Source organism: Harmonia axyridis, chromosome 2 (assembly GCF_914767665.1).
Source record: "Harmonia axyridis chromosome 2, icHarAxyr1.1, whole genome shotgun sequence".
Classification (NCBI taxonomy): domain Eukaryota; kingdom Metazoa; phylum Arthropoda; class Insecta; order Coleoptera; family Coccinellidae; genus Harmonia; species Harmonia axyridis.
Genome location: NC_059502.1, coordinates 6,881,660 through 6,904,076, shown reverse-complemented (window position 1 = coordinate 6,904,076; position 22,417 = coordinate 6,881,660). Strand labels below are relative to the sequence as shown.

The following is a 22,417-nucleotide window of genomic DNA, read 5'->3' as shown; positions in this document are numbered from 1 at the left end:
CACTTGAATTTCTTTGAAACTGTTACTGCTCTGCAAGTAGGGCTCGGGGGATATCTCCAGACACAATTCACATTAAAATTTTACATAATTATGAACAGAGAGGCCTCAAAAAGCTTTGAGTTCTAATTCGCAGAGGATCGAAAGATAACCGAGAACACTAGAAGTTTGCGATTTCTGGAAGTTTCAGTTTGTAAAAACTTTGCGAAGAAGATTCGGGTTTTCACATTAAGTTAACTTCGTTAACGGAGCTATCTTTGCTTTTATGGAAGTAGACAGGTAAGAATGGAATTAAAGCGATGGACTGATGACTGTAATGGCTAGGGATTGTTTCTTAGGGGGTTTGAATTATTCATGTTTTATTTGTGCGAAAATTAATCAGGAATTAAGTACTGTTAATGCGAAAACTCAGTTGACGCATTCATGGAGATTTTGGGAAATGTAAAGAGGGTATTGAATGGATTATTTTTGGTTGAATCGTCAGACGCGAAAATATTCATTTCAAGATATGTACCTATCTTTCACTCACTGATGAATAATTTGAGGTCGGAATCATTTCTGTTCGTCCATCAGGTCGGCGTGTACAAGTAAACTATAGGGTAATATTTTCCTCGTTTTTTTTTCTAAATAACTTTTTTTTCTGGTGAACTACTGGTTGTTTGTGAAAATGTTAAAAAAACTTGATCTAGTACAACAATTTTTGGTTTCTTCGTAGCTTTGTCGTATCTGCAACCGAGGAATCTCTCATTATCTTGTTAGGAACATTCTGTATACTGGCATTCTGTACCCTTGGAGACCACATACATACAATAAGATGATATCTAAGGGTGCAACTAATGGTGAATGAAAGAGTTCTTAAAAGCTCATGACCTCACATCAGCTCTTTTCTCATTTTTGTTTAATTAATTTAATCTAAAAAATCCATGTGGTACAGAAAATCCGAACAACGCTTCCAGAAACCCGGAGAAAGCACATCCAGCGCATTGTTCAGCAGTTCTGGGGTGACGAGTGCCGCAAATTGCTATTAGATTGTTTCAGAAACTACAACCCTGGATCCCTCCATCCAATCGTCTCGACAGTCGTACGTTAGGAAACCAAACCTACTAATAAACGCCTTCTTGACGTGCTTAGAGATTGCATTACCCCATTCCCTGGCTCTAATGACCACTTCAATCATTCCTGGAACAGTTGTTAAAGGAGCCGCTCCCTGCATTATGTAAGGGAAACAATGGAATTATGGCTTCAGATCTGCTCTCTTTTCATTGAATGTTAGGGGAGGGTAAATGCAGAGGTTTGATTAAGGCCAAAAAGGTACGTGTATTCACTTGTTAAAGGATTATTCATTGATGTTTGTGGAGTTAGGTTAGGTGAGGTTAGGTTCGTTCGGATCGTTTTATTGGCTATGAAAATTTTGGGAGAAATTGAATATGAAAGGTTTTTGAGTGATTTTAAAGTGAAATAAAAAGGCAACACTAGCTCAAACGTGGAACAAGTTATGAAATAACGATCTAATTTAAAAACATAATTGAAATTACTTGGTCTCTCGCAAAAAAAATGAAAAATCTTACATGAGATTTTTTAATCTTGAAGCACTAGTTGAATCACCCTTTACATGACAAAAAATATTGTGCGATGTGTGAAAAATTATGATTTGTTATTATCAAATGGAACTGGAAAAAGTAGAAATTACTATTTGATAAGGAAAGTTGTAACAGAATATATCGACAATAAATAATAACATTCTCAGATCCTGAGTTCATGATGTAGACTAGAAATCGAATAAATTTGAGGCTATAAGCTGACACACTGGCATATTAATTCCAGGGAAGAGTGAGACAAACTTGGTTACCGACGAACATTTTGCATTTAGGAAAATGTCATATCTGGAATATGTCATGATTAAAATGTCCAATAATACTGCTATGGTCACTGATAAGATTTAGTTCGACAAAGTACTAGCCATTCTAACTAGGTATCTTCGGCAGTTTATTATTTCTGTAGGTGGCACTACTCGATAAAATGTTCATCTTTCCATTCAAACACGACAACTTAATTTGATGTGAGCCTCAGTGTAATAAACATAGATAGAGGGAGCATAAGTCATTTCCAGTATGCAAATTTTGTCCCCAACATGAACTATCAAATTTGACATGAAGCGCGCGGAAATGAAAATATATCAGTGATACGATATTTCTCTCAATTCGCGAGTTTCTCCACAAAGAACGCACTTCATATCTTCCATAGTGAATTAACGTTTTATTTTAACTCTAAATATATTGAAATTAATCCCTAAATATATCAGAAATTTAGAAAACAAACTTCAAGCGCGCCAAACAACGTATGACACTAGGAGAGCATAAGTTGCCAATCCTTGGATTTCAGCAGGTAGATACAGAAAATAATAAATATTCTGCTTATTATACATTCGACACTTAGGGAAAATATCGGATTCCAAATATTCAAATTTGCGTATTTAATCGGGAATCTCTGAAATAAATATATTGCATTCAATATAATATAAATTCATAATGACATAGTAAAATTGTAGATTTGAAAATATATAACAATCCGACAACGTAATCTAACCATGTTTGGGACATGTAAAAATTGCCAGCAAACTGGGCCGAATTGCCGCCCATCAAATAAAGGCACCTGAAAGGGTCGCTTTACTTTCCACCTCTAATGCCGGCCCTGTGTATTCATATACACTAAGAAGTCTAATTTTTTTTGTGGAAAAAATCAGAGAGTTTATTCTAAACTGCCATAAGTACTTAAGTTTCTTCCAAAAATTGAAAGAATCGATCAAGCTATTTCCGCCAATAATAAAAAAGGACCTGCACTCAAAAACCTAGTGAGAAAGGTAATGTACACCCCTAAAGAGTACCACACACTACAATATTTATCTACTCGAAACCCAAATCTCCAATATAAACAGCTCCACGTCCGTATCTTCGAACAGCAATACTACATAGCTCCGAAATACAGCAAGAATAACCGTAACAGCTATCGCTAACTAATTAGTTTCCGAGGATCTGCCATCGCCGCCCCCTCTACACGTTAATACCTTAATGTCCTGAATAAATTATTCCGTCTCTGGCCGCCCCCTTCTTATCTCATTATGTAAATGAAAAGTATTCCTATCCTCTGCCGACGGACGGAAAATCCACCATGGTTGGAGGAAAGTGGAAATTCCTGGCGTCGGTTATAATTGCGGACATTTCGTCGCCTTTTCTTATTACCATATTTCTTTGCCGGCTGGTGTTGGCCGATGCCTCCTCCAAGGGAAAAACATGGGGGATTTGGGGGAGGTGGAGGAACGTGCGGTAAGTAACTCGGGAAGTGATGGTTAATTCATTGTGGCCTTCTGTCGACGAAATAATTAGGGCTGGCGTTTCTTGGTCTACGTCGTGTTCTTAGATTGCAGCCACACCCTTAGATTAATGTTATTTTGGGGGTGATTTGATGAAGATTGATATTTCATATGATTAAAATTAAGTTTTTTATTATCTACTAATTTGTGTGTAGTATTGTTATTGAACTATAGGGTTTTCCAATAGGAAGTTTCATTTTCAATAACCCGTTATCTGGGCAGCTGTTACTTCTGAAGCAGTCATCTCATAGCTCATAGTAGATAATTCCCTGCCAATCCCACCAAACACACAGCAAAACCTTCCTGGGCGTCAATCCTAGCTTGGCCACCGTTTTCGCCGGCTCAACGCATTTTGACCTTGACCGTTTTCGCTTGACGTAGTCGTGAGTGATCCACTTTTCGTCATCAGTCACCAACCTATTCAAAAATGGATCGATTTCGTTTCGATTCAGCAGCGATTCGCAGATGAAAATTCGGTCCATGAGGTACCCATACATCGAGCTTTTTTGAGACCAACCTTATGCAAATGATTCCAAACGGTTTTTTTGTGCAATCTTTAGCTCTTGGGCAGTGATTATATCACGAACGTACTCGACAATATCCATGATTTTATTGATAATTGGTCTTCCAGTGCATGGTGCATCTTCGATATCGAAATTACTGGAACGGAATCAACGAAACCAAAATTGCGCGTAATTGGCTGTTACAGTATCAGGACCATAAAAACTATTCTCAGTATAAGCCATCTGCATTTTCGCCTTCACCGAAGAAAAACTGTAAAATATAGGGGATTTTCTCTTTTCAAGTGTCAATCTTTGACGCGCGCTCAAACTGAACTGAGTCAACTAATCACAAAACTGTCACAAGAGTTTTTGTAGTACGAAATCTCATCTTTCCAACTCCATCTAGTGAAACCCTATTGGACTTATACAACTCGAGATACAGATAACTAAAGCCATCTATTGGAAAAATAATGGATTTCTTTTTACTACATCTAAGATATCTAAAATACTAGTGTGTTCACTGATTACATTTTGTTTGAGATAATTCTGGAGACTTAGCTCGGCTTAACTTTTTCCTTTTCTTCAGTGAGTGACTCAATAAAACAATCAGTCACTGTAAATTAACCAATCAACGGCATCAATTCAAAATTTTCTTTTGTTCTGTCAAATGCAGTTTAGTGTTGGGATTGACAGAAAGACGACGTGAGCGCCACCATTAAAAACGAAGCGATAATCAAGTGAAAAGGGATCAAGTACCATTAAAATCCAAGAAGGCTGGTCCTTCCAAAAGTCGCCAATTTAATCTCAAGGTTTTTTAAGAGTAAGTGAACATACCAGTGTTTTAGACATCTACACCTTAACAGCCAGATGCCTACCTATATGAACTACCAGCTCATATAAGAAAGAAGAAGAAGAACTACACCTAATATAGAATGAGTCAATTTTTATAAAATTATACAATTAAAGCATACTTGACAATCCAATTTTTTATCGCCAAAATCCAACAAATTCAATCGATGACATTCGACCAAGCAATCAAAGGCAAAGCTACCTAATAACGTTCAAAACCATTCACGCCAACACCCTCTGTGTAAAAAACCCCTTCGATAAAAACCCGAAACAGCCCCGAACGAAGTCAAACAAAGATCAGCAGTTAACTCCCAATCAAGGTGAATCGGATTCAGATTCGGACAAAACGCCGTGGCAGAAAACACGAGTCTAGCACGAGGGGGTGAAGACGGGGGAGTCACTGACGTCCCGACTGTGGCGATTTCACCCTCCGACGGCGGTGACTTCGACCGCAATAATTACCCACCCCCTGAATGATCGGAGTTAAAACGAATCTATCAGGCTGACGCCGTTCCACCAATCCAATTTCCTGCTCGATCCCGGTCGAAGTTGGCTTTGGCGGCGTTCGGTTTTACGTTGGCAACCCTTCTTTGGGGGGGCAGGACATAGATTGAAATGTATTTAATTGGGGGTGAGGTAGGTTAGGTCGGCGATTAGTCGGAAGTGTCTTTATGGTTGGGTGTTAAGGCTTATAAAGGAAGAAGAGGAATTCATCTGTGGTTCTACTTTATGATTACTCGCACCGTGTTCTCACCTCCAGCGAGTGCTTCCAGTATTCAGTATTTGATTCAGTGTTCATCTTGAGTATTGAATAAGTATTCATTAAACAAGTATTCATTCATTCAGTATTCATCAGTTATTAAAAATCATTATCGTATTTTCCTTCATCCACAAATCAAGAAGGCATATCATTGTTCATTGGGGGTTGCAAGATTTTGATGGAAGTGTTCTGGATGTTGACAAGAAGGACTACGAAGAACAACAGATTGTGGAAAACAGAGAGGAAATAACAATCTCTTTAAAAGGGTGAACCTTAGCTCGTTATACGCAAAAATGACAATTATAACGGATTTTTTTCAGTTGCATGAGAAGTTTTGATGCTTGTTATCTATGGTTGAGAATGTATAAGATGTTCTCAAGCGTGGTTTGATAATGCCCAAAATCGAAGAAGAGTAGGCATCGGACGTCGAAGGGGCACAAATGAAGTTCAAGATCGACGTCTAAGACTTATGACCATTAGAAACCGATTTGCGACAACTCGATCTTTGGTTGACGAGTGGTTTAAGTGGTTAGGAGAACAAGGCCATCCTGTAACTGTCCGAACGGTTTACCGCCGGATAAGGTCTTTTGGACGGTGAGCATCGCCGGCAACGATTACAGTGGTGCAGAGAACGTCAACATTGGAATGGCATCATGTCGTCCATGTCCAATGAAGGAACTTTTAATTTTTTTCAATTTTCTAAGAAATATTTTACGAAAATTTTTGGACCAAAAATTTTTCAGGTGAGATCGAAATTCTGTTAATCGGGGATCGTCAATTTCTTCGGCATCGCTCACCGATTCTCCGTAGAACTCCCGGTTTTGAGGAAATTTGAACTCGAAATTTGGGTAGAATTAAATTTGCCTACAAAAATCTTCCATACAAGTGAAATGAATATACAAGTTGTAAGTTTTTAAATTCAGTTAGTTTTTTGGAACTATAAGACACGGATGAGGAATAATTGTATTAGAACATACAAAAATTTCGTACGTATGTCTTTATGTTAATTAAGTTACTCCATTCATTAACCTTCACACTCTTTTTGAACTATTTCGGATAATTATTTTTCTTTTGGTTTGTTTTAATATTTTCTCAATTGGAATCGTATATCTATACAAAAAAGATGAATCAAATAGTGAAAAAGTTATAATTTCGATATTTATGATAGACAATAGTTAAAATTTGGGTGGAACACCATTCAAAAGACAACAGAAGCACCAGACAGATCATCCCCCATAAAGCCAAACTTAATAACACCAGTCTGCAACCGTAAACTCACCCCTTTTCAACCCTTAAAATTGAATGAAACTGCAATCTTATTTCCGAACCAATATGGCCAGGCGAAATTATTATAACCGTCTAGAGAAGAGAGTCGAAGACGGACGTGATCCAGACAATAATTGAAATCGTCCTTGGAATTTCAAACTCGAACTTCTTCCTTAACGTTTCCATCGTAAAATAAAATGGCACACGCAAGGGCATAAATTTCCAATTTTATAGGCTGTTCTCGACGCCACGTGGCACTTTAATATTCAGGACGAATTTTGGCAGAGGAGTGGGGGGGAGGCGAGAATAGATGATATGTCCTGTTCGTGGGTGTGTAAGGGGTTGTTCGGGTGTGATAAATTGGGGGGAGGGGTTTTTAGATCAGGTGAAATTGTTGATGGATTCCTTTCGGAGGTAGGATGTGAGTTATTGAACGTATGTTACACAGTTTTCTTCGCCTGGATGTTTTTCTGTTCGTTATGATCTGCTTGGATGAAGGAAGGTGTGAAATGCTCGAGATTAGTCCAATAATCAGCCCTGCATGTCTTTCGACCTATCACGAGCATTCGATTTAATTTTTGACAAACTGGATTAGATTTAGATTTGATTAAGGAGGTTACGTTTCACTGCGACCTAATGGTCTAATGTGCCCCCCATCATACCTATTCTCTCCATAACGTGATGTACAGCTCGCCTTCCAGTTCCAGAGTTCTGATGAACACACTCCAATATCTGGGATGGCTTTAAGGAGGCTAACTCCTCACTTCTATATGTTTCGTGTCCAAGGCAGGTTTTGCGTTGGCTAGCTATGGCGAGGCATTCCGTCACCAGGTGATCCGGAGTTTCTTCCTCCTCCCCACAGAATCTGCACTCGTCATTTTCTGTTAGACCCATTCTCATGAGGTGTTTCCTAAGGCGGCAATGCCTTGTGAGGAATCCAGTGAGGAGGTGTAGCATATTCTTACCACGATCCAGATACTTCTTGGATCTTGTAGAGTCAAAGTTTCGAAGAAACTTTTTGGAGTGATCCAGACCAGGAAGATTCCGCCAGAGTTTTTCTCTTTCGGTTACCTCCTTTTCCTGAAAGTCTTTCTTGTAGGTGCATTTGTCTGCACCACAGAAAGGTTCCGGGCCGATGAAAGGAGTTTGTGCTCCTTTTCTGGCAAGTGTGTTGGCCTCCTCATTCCCTTTGATTTCCGAGTGGCCGGGAACCCAGACTAAAAAGACCCTGTTATTCTTACCCATTTCCTTAAGTTTTCTTCGGCACTCCAATACCATCTTAGAATCGATGGTATGTGATCTCAGAGCTTTAATTGCAGCCTAACCATCGGAATATATAGCTATATCACATTTCCGATAGTTTCTTGCTATGTTGATTCCTACACATATTTCTATTGAAAGTATCTCTGCCTGAAAAATACCTAGACAGTGGTCTAGCAATAGAAAATTGAAGAAAATAAAAAGTTCCTTCATGGAACTATTGTACCATTTTATTGATTGATTCGACTACGTAGATCGCGAAAATGCTTGCAGTTTGGCGATTAGTACATTATTTCAGAAATTATAGGAAAACAGATGAAATTTTCGAAAAAAAAAATTGATGAAATTCTCGAGGCTGCAACTTCCCCTGGACGTAAGCTACGACCTTGAAACCTCACCATGTTTCAGATCAGAACCCGATGTTCAAAAATCGTTTTTATTGGAGGGGTTTGTGACGAAAAATTTCGGAAATATAACGATTTTTGGATGAAAATTCAAGTTTTTCTGTTTTTTTCCAAATTTCGAATTCAAATTTCCTCGAAACTGTGAAATCTACGAAAAATCGGTGAGCGTTTTCAGAATTGACGACCCCTAATTAGCTGAAATTCGAGTTTACCCGAAATATACAGTGTCATCCATATATAAGATGAAGTGGTATAACGCTCTGAGTTTTATTTATTCATTAATTTTTTTTTTTTGGAAAATCGAACCCCTCCGAAACCCAAAAGCAGTCGAATATTTCTTTTTATTCCATCTTGTGCACCAGTAACAAATGTCTCTTTCATTATGCCACCTAGCAAATAAAGTAGAATACCACAAATTACCAACTTTCAGCTCTACCTATTCACAATTATCTTTCCCCCAAACTAAATACAAACTTGTAAACAACGAAAGGGTGATGGCTATCTTTCCATTTTAATGTATTCAAATATATTCGCCCTCTTCTAAATTAACAGGGGAAGGATTGATTATTTAGCATCCTAAGTTATCTCAAGACAAATTTACGAACAATTGTACCACAGTCTTTGCGGAAATCATTCCAGAAAAGTAGGAAGGGTGAATAAACATTTATTTGGGAACGTTCCTTATATTTTAATTGAAGGGAGATATTGTACTGTCAAGTTAGAAAATTACCGGGAATATATTCGGTTGGAAAATGAGTAATTTACATAGGCGTACAGCTTTGCTTCCGCCGTTTTTTCCGAAATTCAAAGCTTTATTGTAAAAAATTACATACATTTATGATTCGAAGTATTGTCCATCGCTGGCACTACTTTCTCTCATCTTTCGGGAAGCGTACGAATCCCGCGTTGAAAAAACTGGTCATCTTTTGAAGCGATCCACGAATTGATCCAATTTTTTGATTCTCCATAAGACCAGAAATGCTGGTCAGCCAGTCCGTGTGCCATTGATAGAAACGAGTGATAGTCCAACGGAGCAACGTCTGGAGAATATGGTGTAGGTTTTTCCTTCTCAACGTTTCCAAGTATGTCTTGACCACTTTTGCAACATGGGGTCGTGCTTTGTCATGCTGCAAACCCTCTTTATCATATCTCTCGTTGTATTGCGGCAGTTTGTCTTTAAATGTTCGGCTCAAACGCATTAATTGTTTTCGATAACGATCGCCTGTGATTGTTTCGATTGGTTTTAACAACTACTAATACACTATGCCAAACTGGACCCACTAAATGCTGAGCATGACCTTGGAACCTTGAATATTCGTTTTGGCCGTGTACGTGGAAGCATGGCCGAGATATCCCCATGATTTTTGCGCTTGGGATTATCATAATGAACCCATTTTTCGTCTCCAGTCACAATGCGATGCAGAAATCTATTCCGTCTTTGCGTTGCAACCAGGTGTTCACAAGCAAACAAACGCCGATCAACATATCTCGGCTTCAACTAGTACGGCACCCAATTTCCTCGTTTCTGAAGAATTCTGACTTTTAGGCGTTTTGAAATGGCCTGTTGCATCACTCCCAATGATCCTGCCTATTCTTGTTGCGTTTGACACGAGTCTTGATCAAGTAATGCCTCCAATTCTGCATCTTTGAAAACCTTCTCTCTTCCACCACCATCTTGGCCTTCTACGTCAAAATCACTGTTCTTGAAGCTTTGAAACTACTCTCCTCACATTCTTTCACTAAAAGCGACCTCACCACAGGCATTTGAGAGCATTCGATGAGCCTCAGCCGCAGATTTCTTCATATTAAAGCTGAAAATTAAAACCGCCCGCAAATAATGAGAATTTGGCTCGAAAGCTGACATGTTTAATCGAGAATAACTTTATGATGCAGACACAAATCGACTAATATTTCGATGGCGTTATGTTTACAAATACCTAAGCTTATTGTATGACATCTACAATCTATTTATTTCGACTACCACTTACCGCTACAGCTATCTATTGTAAAACGGCGGAGGCAAAGTTGAACACCTTATAGTATTTTTGCTTTATACATACAACTTTGCTGAAGTTGTAATAGGTTTTTTTTTCGAGGTATATAACTTTAAGTTGGCATTACTATTCAAGAGGGCGACCGAATAATGGTTCTGTGCGGAATACGTATCGCGCACTACGTCCATTTTATTTTGTTTAGCGATGAAGCGTACTTCTGGTTGAATGGCTACGTCAACAAACAAAACTGCCACATTTGGAGTGAAGCTAATCCTCAAGTGTATGTCGAAACACCGTTACATCCAGAAAAACTGACTGTTTGATGCGCTTTATGGGCTGGTGGAATCATTGGCCTGTACTTCTTCAAAAACGATGATGGCCAGAACGTTACAGTCAATGGTGATCGATATAGAGAAATGATTACTAACTTTTTCATTCCTGAATTGAACAACCATGATGTCCAGGAGCTGTGGTTCCAACAAGACGACGCAACATGTCACACAGCTCGTGTCACAATCGATTTATTGAAAGACACGTTTGGTGACCGCCTAATTTCACGTTTTGGACCTGTTAATTGGCCTCCAAGATCTTGTGATTTAACACCGCTAGACTACTTTCTGTGGGACCATGTAAAGTCATTGGTCTATGCGGATAAGTCACAAACCCTTGACCATTTGGAAGACAACATTCGCCGTGTTATTGCCGATATACGGCCACAAATGTCGGAAAAAGTCATCGAAAATTGGACGTCCAGATTGGACTACATCCGAGCCAGCCGTGGCGGTCATATGCCAGAAATCATATTTAAAATGTAATGCCACAAGATTATCTTGCGGATAAATAAAATTCATGTCAATCGAATAATCCATCGTTGTTCATTGCAATTCAAAGTTCTATAACTCTAAAAAAATACCCTTTATCTTTCTATGATTAAATGGCATAACCTACTGAACAAAAATGACATAAGAAATGTCAACAATAATACACAATGTTGCCGTTATAACCATTCCTATCGGAAAACTGTTTATATTCGCAGATTTCGACTTTTTCAATACGTTCAAACCAAAAATCAGATACGTCAGTACCTAGGTACATTCAAAATACAACTTCAACCCGACCATATATTTCACCAATTCAATTGTTGTTCGAAATCTACAGGGGATTTTTCCAATTCCCTCTCTCCGATTCTAAACCAGAGATATATTACATCATGGACCTGTCCTTTATTTTCAGGTGGTTTAATACACTTTCACACCTTCACTGGCTCCAGGAATTAAATCCGCAAAACTTGATTAATTTCAGCGAAATGTCCCTGCTAGATCCGTTAATGAGAATTGTACAGCTGTCTTTTATTTTCAGCCATTAATTGAATCTTCTCGACAAAGCTTTTGGAGTAGCTTCTCAGAGAAAATTCAGTCTGACGAAACTAGATGGAAAAATTCCTTGCTATAGGACAAAAACTCTTCATTTAATGACACGGTTTGTTGGGTTGAAGCTTTAAAGGTGAAGGAACGAGTAAAAGTTGGGGGTTTAGTTGATATTTTCAATTTCATAATGTCTGTGATTGGACTTTCTGGGTTTATTGTTACTTAAATAATTGTAAAGAACTGTTTGTGGATGTGCATTGTGAATATTAGGTATTAGTTTATAACGGAACCCTCAAAGCACGAGGAGCTAGTACTTTAAGAAATTTATAGGTACACGTTATATAGGCATTCATCAAGCCAAATAGCTTGACTTTTAACCAACTACTCAACTTGAAAATCAAGCTCGAGAAAAATTACATCCTTGAGCTTGACTTGATTTTAGATATTTATTGTTTGATTTGATATCAAGCTACTTGAAATTACTTGAGCTTGATATGCACGCGTCGCACGGCATATATTTCTGCAATCTCGTACGCGCTTAGGCTAAATAAGGGGATTCCTCGAGCGCCAAGAGACTTAAGCATTCGCATTCGTGTGATTTTATTAGTAGTTTTCTCACATGTCTATGAAATCTATTGGTAGATTTTGGTAGTTTCAGAAATATCTTTCCAAAGTTGGCCGAAATGGCCAAGGATTTTTTTAACAACGTCAGCATCTTCAGCTCCTGTTCAAAAACAATTTTCCAGACTGCTCTAGCAGTTACAATAACCCGCAATAGGTTCGGCGGCAAATCTATAAGATGCCTCACGTGTCTTAGATTCTGGATAGAAAATTATGAGATCAAACAAAGCCTGAGGGTTTTCATTATTTTTATTATGTTATAATTGATAGTGATTTAATTTATGTTTCTATTGAAAAAATTTGATATTTTCGGTTCTTTCATACAATAAGTTTAATAAATAGAAGTGTTTTTTGCGAGGTTCCTTCTCATTTCATCATAATGAAGAATTCTCTCTCCAACATAAATGAATTTTTCTGTAGAGAATCGTCAACTTTATAGACTGAGAAAATTGAAAAAAAAAACTCTCAGTAGATGCGGTCCTGTAGTCGAATAACGCCCTGAAAAAACATTCCACAGTGTTGAAGACTGGAAATCCGAGAGAGAAAGAAGAGAAGGCAATTATACTGTGCGTTAAATTCTAATACAAGGGAATTAATCTTAGATAGCGCCTACTATATTTCAAAGGATCAGTTGCCTACATTTATTGCAAGTCTAGAAGGGATCTGCTTCTTTATTACACCGCTTTTTCTTGGAATCAACGCAAGATTGGGAGTTGGAGAAGGAGCACCTCTTTGGAAAGAAGTAGAGCTTCATATGCCTTGCTTCGCTTTATGATAAGGTAATATAGAATACAGAGAAATATGATTCAGCCAATACGACTTTTGGCTTCTGTATTCAGCTGATTATAAATTTTATGCAGAGGTGAATCTGTATAGCTGTTTCTTTTGAATAGAACTGTTTGCAATGAATCAATAATTCAATTGAATCCATAGTGTAATAAACATAGATAGAGGGACTACACGCAATTTTTACATGTTCCCAGCATGGTTAGATTACGTTGAAGGATTGTGATATATTTTCAAATCCACAATTTTACTATATCGATATGAATGTATATTGTATTGAATGAAATATATTTATTTGAGTGATTCGCGATTAAATATACAAATTTGAATATTTAGAATCCGATATTTTTCCTAATTGTCAAATTTTTAATGAGCAGAATATTTATTGTTTTCTGTATCTACCCGCTGAAATCCAAGGTTTGGCAACTTTTGCTCTCCTAGTGTCATCGGTTGTTTCACGTCATTTGGCGCGCTTAGAGTTTGTTTTCTGAATTTCTAATATATTTAGGTATTAATTTCAATATATTTTGAGTAAATATGAAAGTTGATTCACATTGGACATAAGAAGTGCGTTCTTTGTGGAGAAACTCGCGAATTGAGTGAAATATCCTATCACTGACATGTTTTCATTTCCGCGCGCTTCATGTCAAATTTGATAGTTCATGTTGGGGACAAAATTTGCTTACTGAAAATGACAAATGCTCCGTCTATCTTATTACTCTGTGGTTGAATCAGTATTATATTCATAAAAAACATTGAAAATTCGAGAAAAGCATTGAAGACCACAGAACTTCCTTTAATTATATAGAGGTTTTTCAATAAGAGGTTTTCATTTGAATAGTCTGTTATCTGCGCAGCTGTCATTTTTGGAGCAGTCAACTTTTGATATTTGATAAGGAAAAACTGAGCCATTATCAAAAATGAAACGATACATGCCTCAACAACGTAGTGAAATTGTTAAAATTCATTACAATAATGGTGAAAATTATGCAGTCACACTAAAGCAATTTTGGGACATTGGAAGTAACTTCTCGTCTGGCATTAGTCAAACTGGTAAAAATTTGAGTTGTTGAGACAAGTTCCTGATTGAAGAATCGAAACCTTGTGCGTCGTTCTAAAAAAACTGAGAATATTGATGATGTAACCTGTATTGTTGATGAAAACCCTGATTTGTTGATTTGTCGTCTATCTTGGCAATAAGGTATTACACAAATGACGTCACATTATATTTCGTTTCAAGATCTTTTGAAGTTGAGTTAACACAAGACCTCAAGCTGATCGATCATAAGCAACGGCAAATCTTAGCTGATTGGGATCTGAACAATCAACTGGCTGTTAAACTTTGTATCAATCAACACAACAGGTTTTTTCTGCTTATGTATGAAACCAAACTAGTATCAAACTAGTTCAGAATCCGTTCCAAACCCGTCCCTATCCTAAAATGAGTGTAATTCCTATCTTACTCACGAATTTTCAATTCACCTTTCCCTGGAAGGTGTCCTCCCTTGAATGATAAATCAGAAGTTCATTCACTGTAGAATAGAAGTTCCTAATTTCCTTCATCTCCATCCTCAGGACATCTCTGTTCCGGACCCGGAAACGGCAACTTTGCGAAAACAGAATATCTAATGAAGCTCTCCGGCATCTTTGACTTTCCTAGCCGGCAAATAATCAGCTAATTTGGTTAGTGGGGGGGACATTCGCTTTCGGATGCAACCCTTGTGAGAATTGTGAGTTTTCACAGCGAAAGAGCAGGGGTCGAATTTATGAGACGAAGAACGAAATTGTGATTAAAAATAAGATTATTGACAAAAAAACATGTATTTTCTGTTGGGGGCACTATCTGTATAGGTACACCAGATTGTGTCAACAAAGTGATACCCCCTGGGTTTGTTTATAATGCCCAATTCCATCCTGAGGTGAACCTACCACCGTTGAAGAGATCACCTCATTGCTCTTAAGGCTCATGGAAAAACAGAAAAACACCTCAACCGATTGGTCAAAAAATCCCTCAACTACGACGAATCTTCTGTCAATTAGAAGCTCCAAAACTTATACTCCAAACAAAATATAAAAGCGATAGAGAGAAAATTTAGGACATTCTTGCACATCTTAGCAGTGACACATTCAATTCTGATAAGGATGATACGCTTAGTTTGGGTACCCACCTCAGGTAGGATGATTTCAAGAATGACAACCTCTCTAAAATGATTAATTTTATTGGGTTCTTACGTGGAGAGATTTTTCCAAAATGAAATGCCCTAATTTCAAGAGTGAATAAATACCCTCACAAGCACAAATATCTGAGATTGCTTAGCAAATCTTCAAAGTATAACTTTTCGTTGGCTCAAATTGAAATCTTTCAACTCATGTGCAAAAAAATTTGATTGTTTTGTTTCAAATTTATTGGAGAACTAAAGCACACATCACCCAGCTATAAATCTAAAGTATCCATACTTATCTTGACTCATTCATGACGGTACATTTGAAGAACTTGGGGCGAAGTAGGTAAACGAACTTTGTAGAAACGTTCCTCTGGAGGTTTTTTCCTACACGGCCTAAGAAAAATAAAACTCTTTTATTCGAGATTTGGTGAAAATTTATTGCTTATAAACAATACTCAATTATTCATATATAAATCCTTCTTGGCGTCAGCCCTACCTTATCAAGTCGAGCAAACAGTTTACAGTACAGCTTACGTCGTCACCAGCGAAAAAGAAATACCATATAGCCACACCGATGACCAGCCAACCTAAAAGGCTCATTTTATTATCACCTTTAGAACAAGCGCAAGGGCAAGGAGGCTTGGGTTTTGGGCAGGGAGGTGGTGCTGTATGCTGTAAAACGTCAAAATCGTTTCTTAGTGCGATTCTGAACTAAAGTAGTACTTACACAACCGCATTTCGCACAAGAGGGATCGCACACCATAAATTCATGCTTAGACATGTTGGAGTTTATTAAGGAAAGGGTTTCACTAACCTATTTTTCACATTGAAATTTTGGGGGCGAAGACAGCTTGAATGTCACTAGGAGTTATGACGGATAGTCATAGAATATAGTTGTAGATATTCGCAGAATTTTGATCAGTGTACTGTAATGTTGTTCATTGTTCAATGTTTTCTGTCCTGACTCTTCTATGCTTTTCTGAGTGAAGTTTTGCAAGCTTGTAACACGAAATTCTTTTCGCAAATCAAGATTTGAGGCAGATTCTTCGTTCGCTATATTTATAAAGCACTGTTAACAAATTAAATCCCAGATATTCCTCAATTTCTAAGTGATTGTAGAGGGCAGTGTTGTCAAAAAGAATTTCTGCAATGTAACGGGTGTTTTTTTTCGAGGTATATAACTTTAAGTTGGCATTACTGTTCGAAATGGCGACCGATTTAACAGCTGTCGAGTGATTTATTCTCAGTTTGGTTTGGCAATTCATCTTGAATAGACTCACGCCTGAAAAAAGCTTGCCAATGGTGCAATTATATTTCGAAAATAATGGTTCTGTGCGGAATATGTATCGCGCACTACGTCCATTTTATTTTGTTTAGCGATGAAACGTACTTCTGGTTGAATGGCTACGTCAACAAACAAAACTGCCGCATTTGGAGTGAAGCTAATCCTCAAGTGTATGTCGAAACACCGTTACATCCAGAAAAACTGACTGTTTGGTGCGCTTTATGGGCTGGTGGAATCATTGGTCCGTACTTCTTCAAAAACGATGATGGCCAGAACGTTACAGTCAATGGTGATCGGTATAGAGCCATGATTACTAACTTTTTCATTCCTGAATTGAACAACCATGATGTTCAGGAGCTGTGGTTCCAACAAGACGGCGCATCATGTCACACAGCTCGTGCCACAATCGATTTATTGAAAGACACGTTTGGTGACCGCCTAATTTCACGTTTTGGACCTGTGAATTGGCCTCCAAGATCTTGTGATTTAACACCGCTAGACTACTTTCTGTGGTGCTATGTAAAGTCATTGGCCTATGCGGATAAGCCACAAACCCTTGACCATTTGGAAGACAACATTCGCCGTGTTATTGCCGATATACGGCCACAAATGTTGGAAAAAATCATCGAAAATTGGACGTCCAGATTGGACTACATCCGAGCCATCCGTGGTGGTCATATGCCAGAAATCATATTTGAAATGTAATGCCACAAGATTATCTTGCGGATAAATGAAATGCATGTCAATCGAATAATCCATCGTTGTTTTATTGCAATTTAAAGTTCTATAGCTTAAAAACACCCTTCACTAGAGCGGGATTTTAGAATGATCATATTTCTGATACGTTCCTGGCAGAATGTCCAACTTCTTTATGATTCTGGTTGACAAAGATCTTTGAAATAATTATTTTCCCATAGGAAACTCCTGCAAATAGTGTACCAAAAGAAACGAAACAGCTTAATAAACAGAGATTTCCAGTTCGTAATAGTTCACATCTTACTGAAATGAAATTCGCCAAATTAATTTCAATTACTTCAACCAAAAATATTTCTCCACCGAAACATTTTTGCCAGTAAACATACCTATAAACCCATCAAAATATTCCATCTGGATTCTGGAGACTGAAATAAACCGCTTTCAGCGCTTTCAAGTTTTTTCTGAGGGAGCTTTAGTGTCCCACTGATGTCTCAACGGATTTTATTGGTGATATGAGGATGAAAATTGTCAACACTCATTCCCTCTCTAACGCGTGGAGTGTGGTCTTAATGTCTATCTGTCGCTTCACGTTCAAGCCACCCTTCTTTCTGGATGTGTCGAATTGTTTTTTCCTAGTCTCGAGGGGAACACAGATTTTATTAATAGAATGACATAATGTAAGTCTGTGATATACCACAGACCGATAACGTTTCTTCATAAAGACAGATTATTTTGACAGTGTTATGAAATGATAGCAGTGGCGACTCGTGATATGAGGGGAGTTAGTGAAAACAATTGTTTGAAAACGTCGAAAAAGCGTTTTTCGTAGCTTACATATGGTTCGATAAAGATGAGGAAGAACTGAATTTTTTCGATGTTCTGCTTGAATTTTCTATGGCGCTGGTTTCGCGATCAACATGAAGTTTTACACGTTATTTTACATTGTTATTTTACACTCGAATGAACACTATAATCTTGATAAAATACGCGATTTCTGATTAAACAGAAAAACAAAATCTCGAAAGGTAATATTTACGGAACCCTTACTCGAATTATGCCCGTTAACGAACGCAACCACAGAATTTGAGATCTGAACCTACCCTAAAAATTCTATGTTTTTCTAGTCAAGAGTTATTGTGTTCAATGGTTCGAGACCATTTCCTACTCAAATTTCGGAAATTGCAGACATTGTGATGAAGTGATAGAGAATACCGACTGAACCTGTGCTCAGAAATATTGAAAACCTATTTGTCATAATATTACCTTCCTATTCCCACAAAAAATGACCTATATTTCTTGAACACATGAATGTTCTATGGGTTTTTTTTGAATAGCAGTTGTCAAATTTTATGTTTCGACTTGTACTCTAACATGGAATACGAAAATTTTCAACATTTTCCCTCTTTAATCATGAAAAATCAAACTAGATACAAGTGATTTTGGGAAGTGAAAAACGAATTTTTGTATAAACCTATTACACATATGGAACTGGTGGAATCACATGGATATTCTGAGGCTAGAAACTATCACCAATTATGAGATCATCAGATTCTTCGATGTCAACTTCTTAATTCTCTTCTTGATGGTGTATCCAGTTATTTATTATTTTTCAATAATTTTTTTTAGATCTCTGAGGCCAGAGATAATACTTGTTTGAATTTATAATATTTTTATATGAACCCATTTGATTACATGACTCTATTGAAAGCACCGATATTTTACTCATATAATAAAACATTGTCAGTCTGACATCAAATTGACAACTAGCTATTGTGAAGTGAAAAATTCTTGGTGCAATATGAAATTCAAGTCATCAATAGAAGTGGATATGACAGGTTAATTGATGGGTCCTCAATTGGTCTTAGGAATACTTCTAACTCTTTTAATCCTCTTTTATATCTATTGTCCAGATGAAACACTAGACAGAGTTACTTGGTTATTTTACAACTTTGCTTATGGATGAAGAATATTTTGGCTCTCGATTTTGTCAAGTGAGTTTTTCATTCGCTTTTTATTCTCTACTAGAACTAGACTTATTTCTCCAAAATTTCATTGTTTGAATCGGCCGTAATTGTAGAATTTCATTGTACTTTATTTTTTTTTTATTATGTGTCTTGAATGATTTTCGATACTGTCCAGATAATGCTAGTATAGTTTTTCTGAAAATATTTTCGCATTGATATTACATATGAGATCCCAATGTTTCAGAAGGATATTGATTACATCTGGATTCATCATTGAATGATGGAGATTGGGAAACGTTGGATATGGGTAATCATCATCCTATGTATCTGCTTTTGGATTGCAATGCATGAAGACCTTTTGCAATTTGTAACTGAATTGATGACATAAACTATGCTCTATTGAGAAGGGTAGTTTTACTGATTTCTGACTTAATGATTTGACCAACTCCATTTGATTAACACATAGAAAACTTTTCTTATCATTTAAGGTATAAAAACAGCTGAATAAACCTTGTATCGAATATGAGAACGAACACATTATCTGTAGAGAGCCTTAACAACATTTGATATAAATTTTAAAATTGTCTGTTGAGCCATAACGTGTACAACAAATTCTTCACCTGGAATGTGTTCTCAAACCTGATATAAAATTTATAATATTCTTTCAACAACCGTTTAAGTAAAATCATTCAAACGACATCATGTGACCTAGGATTAAATGTTCACAGCGTACTTCAAGAAAGATAATATCTCTATCAAACTCTAAATCGTGAGTTGCTCGACCTTCATGGAAGGAGGACATTAAATTGAATACATTTTGGCTATGAGTTTGACGTTTAGATAAAGTGCTAATTGAATCATTCAAACATGAAAAATTGGGAGTGTTTCAAGCTGCTATTCATGCGTGTTTGAACACGGAAATATTATTAATGGATATGGTCTTTTAATTGAAGGTTGAATCATTTTTAAAGGGCGTATTTCATAAAAAAAATTATCGATTTGAACCGTTAATATGAGGAAACTTATTCTATGCATCTTGGGCAAGGCGGAACAAATTTTGTGGTGTTTGGATTCAATCTGTCATCTTATGTCTGTGGACGGGGTTCATAGAACGGATCAAAACTGGTTGATATTAATAAGATAAGACCTTGCGGGAGAGCTTGACCATTTTAAGTAGATAAATTCCATAAAAGACAAAATAAGCCAAATAGAAAACTGTGGCAATAATCCATTAGAGTCCCCTTCCTGTATAAACCCTGAACACAGAAGATAAGACTGCGTCCCGTTTGTTGTTTTCTGTGTTGCATCGCATTGGACACAGATATTTCTGCTTCTATGATTCATACTTCCGGAATTCTATTGTCATTCTAGATCTGAAGATTTGATATTGTGCCGTTTTAGCTCAATGTTAGACGAGGATGGAAAATTATCCAGGGAAAATAAAGATGGGGAGCTTTCCCAGACAAATGATCTGATGCTGTCGTAAAAACGGACGTAAATTCTTTACGGCTCATCAAAAGTATTTTATGGACGGTGAACGATATAATGTCATCCGTTTGGATTAATGTGGAAGGTCCTAGTCAATCAGGAGTCCTTTAAGGATTGTGTTATCTGTTGGGCGGTCGTGGCATAGATAAAACACAGATTTTGGCTTTTTAAGTGAAAAAGGTTTTCAATTCTATGGCTTAGAATACTAAACTAATCATATTTTGAGCTTCTTCTTCTTCTGGTACTTCTGGTATTTTGAGCACTAGTTCATTTATGCGCCAATCGCATCCTTGAGGACCAAATATCTGTATATAGTTGTAAATGTGGACTTCAAATGTGCAATTAGCAATTGGAGCATGAATTAACGAGCGCTCAAAAGCTTCTCCTTAGTTCTCACTTTTTTTCGGAATTCTGCTTGAATTTTCTATGGTTATGTAAAAGCTATCAACAAGGAATTGGCCACGTGATCAACATAAAATTGTGCTCGAAACTTGAAATTGTCCATTCAGGAAGTATTGATATCAAAGTACGCCTCATTTTCTGTTTACAAAATATAACTAAAGATTACTGTGGTTTTATCATAGAAACAGAATAACGAGTGTTCATTAAAATTCGTGGTCAAGAGTGCTGTGGAGAAATTAGAGTTGATTTTGTGATTATAAGTAGCGCTTAGCTTGTATGATTTCACTAATATTTGTTTACATACTTATGGCCAGTTGCACCATTTGCCTGAACATTGATTAAAATTTAAACATCGATTAATTTCTGATTTCTCTTAAGAAACTATATATGGTACAAGCTAAGCGCTACTTGTAATCACAGAAAATCAACTCTAATTTCTCCACAGCACTCTTGATCACGAATTTTAACGCTAGTTATATAAATATAACCTAGAAATGTGTTTGATGATTCTTAAAAATATATATCTTTTATGTTCCAAAATGACATTTCCAATATCCCTTTGAATTATGCATAGAGTAATAAACATAGACAGAGGGAGTATACGCAATTTTTACATGTCCCCAACATGGTTAGATTACGTTGTCGGATTGTGATAAATTTTCAAATCCACAATTTTACTGCATCGTTATGAATGTATATTAAATTGAAGGAAATATATTTATTCGAGTGATTCCTGACTAAATATGCAAATTTGAATATTCGGAATCCGATATTTTTCCTAATTGTCGAATTTATAACAAGCGGAATATTTATTATTTTCTGTATCTACCTGTTGAAATCCAAGGTTTGGCAACTTTTGCACTCCTAGTGTCATCGGTTGTTTCACGTTGTTCGGCGCCCTTGAAGTTTGTTTTCTGAATTTCTGATATATTTAGGCATTAGTGTCAATATATTTTGAGTTAATATGAAAAGTTGAATCCCCACGGGACATATGAAGTGCGTTCTTTGTGGACAAACTCGCGAATTGAGTGAAATATCGTATCACTGATATGTTTTCATTTCCGCGCGCTTCATGTCAAATTTGATAGTTCATGTTGGGGAAAAATTTGCTTACTGAAAATGACTTACGCCCTCTCTATCTATGTTTAGTACTCTGAGATAGGAACTAAGTGAAAAACGGATTTTCCAGAAAACTTTCGAAGATCGTCCAGCAACTCATCGCTTCCGAAAAAATTCCTGA

At 37.0% G+C, this 22,417-nt stretch overlaps 1 protein-coding gene and 1 long non-coding RNA gene across 2 annotated transcripts; one reads left to right on the top strand and one right to left on the bottom strand.

The window, feature by feature from the left end:
• Window positions 1-15,575: 15,575 nt before the first annotated feature.
• LOC123673067 lies at window positions 15,576-16,221 on the bottom strand. The gene is made up of 3 exons (XM_045607488.1): window positions 16,070-16,221; window positions 15,839-16,014; window positions 15,576-15,735 (listed from the first exon to the last, which is right to left on the bottom strand). The coding sequence occupies exons 1-3, from the start codon at window positions 16,121-16,123 to the stop codon at window positions 15,645-15,647; spliced, it is 321 nt and encodes a 106-aa protein (XP_045463444.1). The 5' UTR covers window positions 16,124-16,221; the 3' UTR covers window positions 15,576-15,644.
• A 2,419-nt stretch (window positions 16,222-18,640) lies between these two features.
• Window positions 18,641-19,693, top strand: LOC123672936. The gene is made up of 2 exons (XR_006746390.1): window positions 18,641-19,314; window positions 19,532-19,693. It is a non-coding gene; the product is annotated as an uncharacterized LOC123672936 (long non-coding RNA).
• The last annotated feature ends 2,724 nt before the right edge of the window (window positions 19,694-22,417 follow it).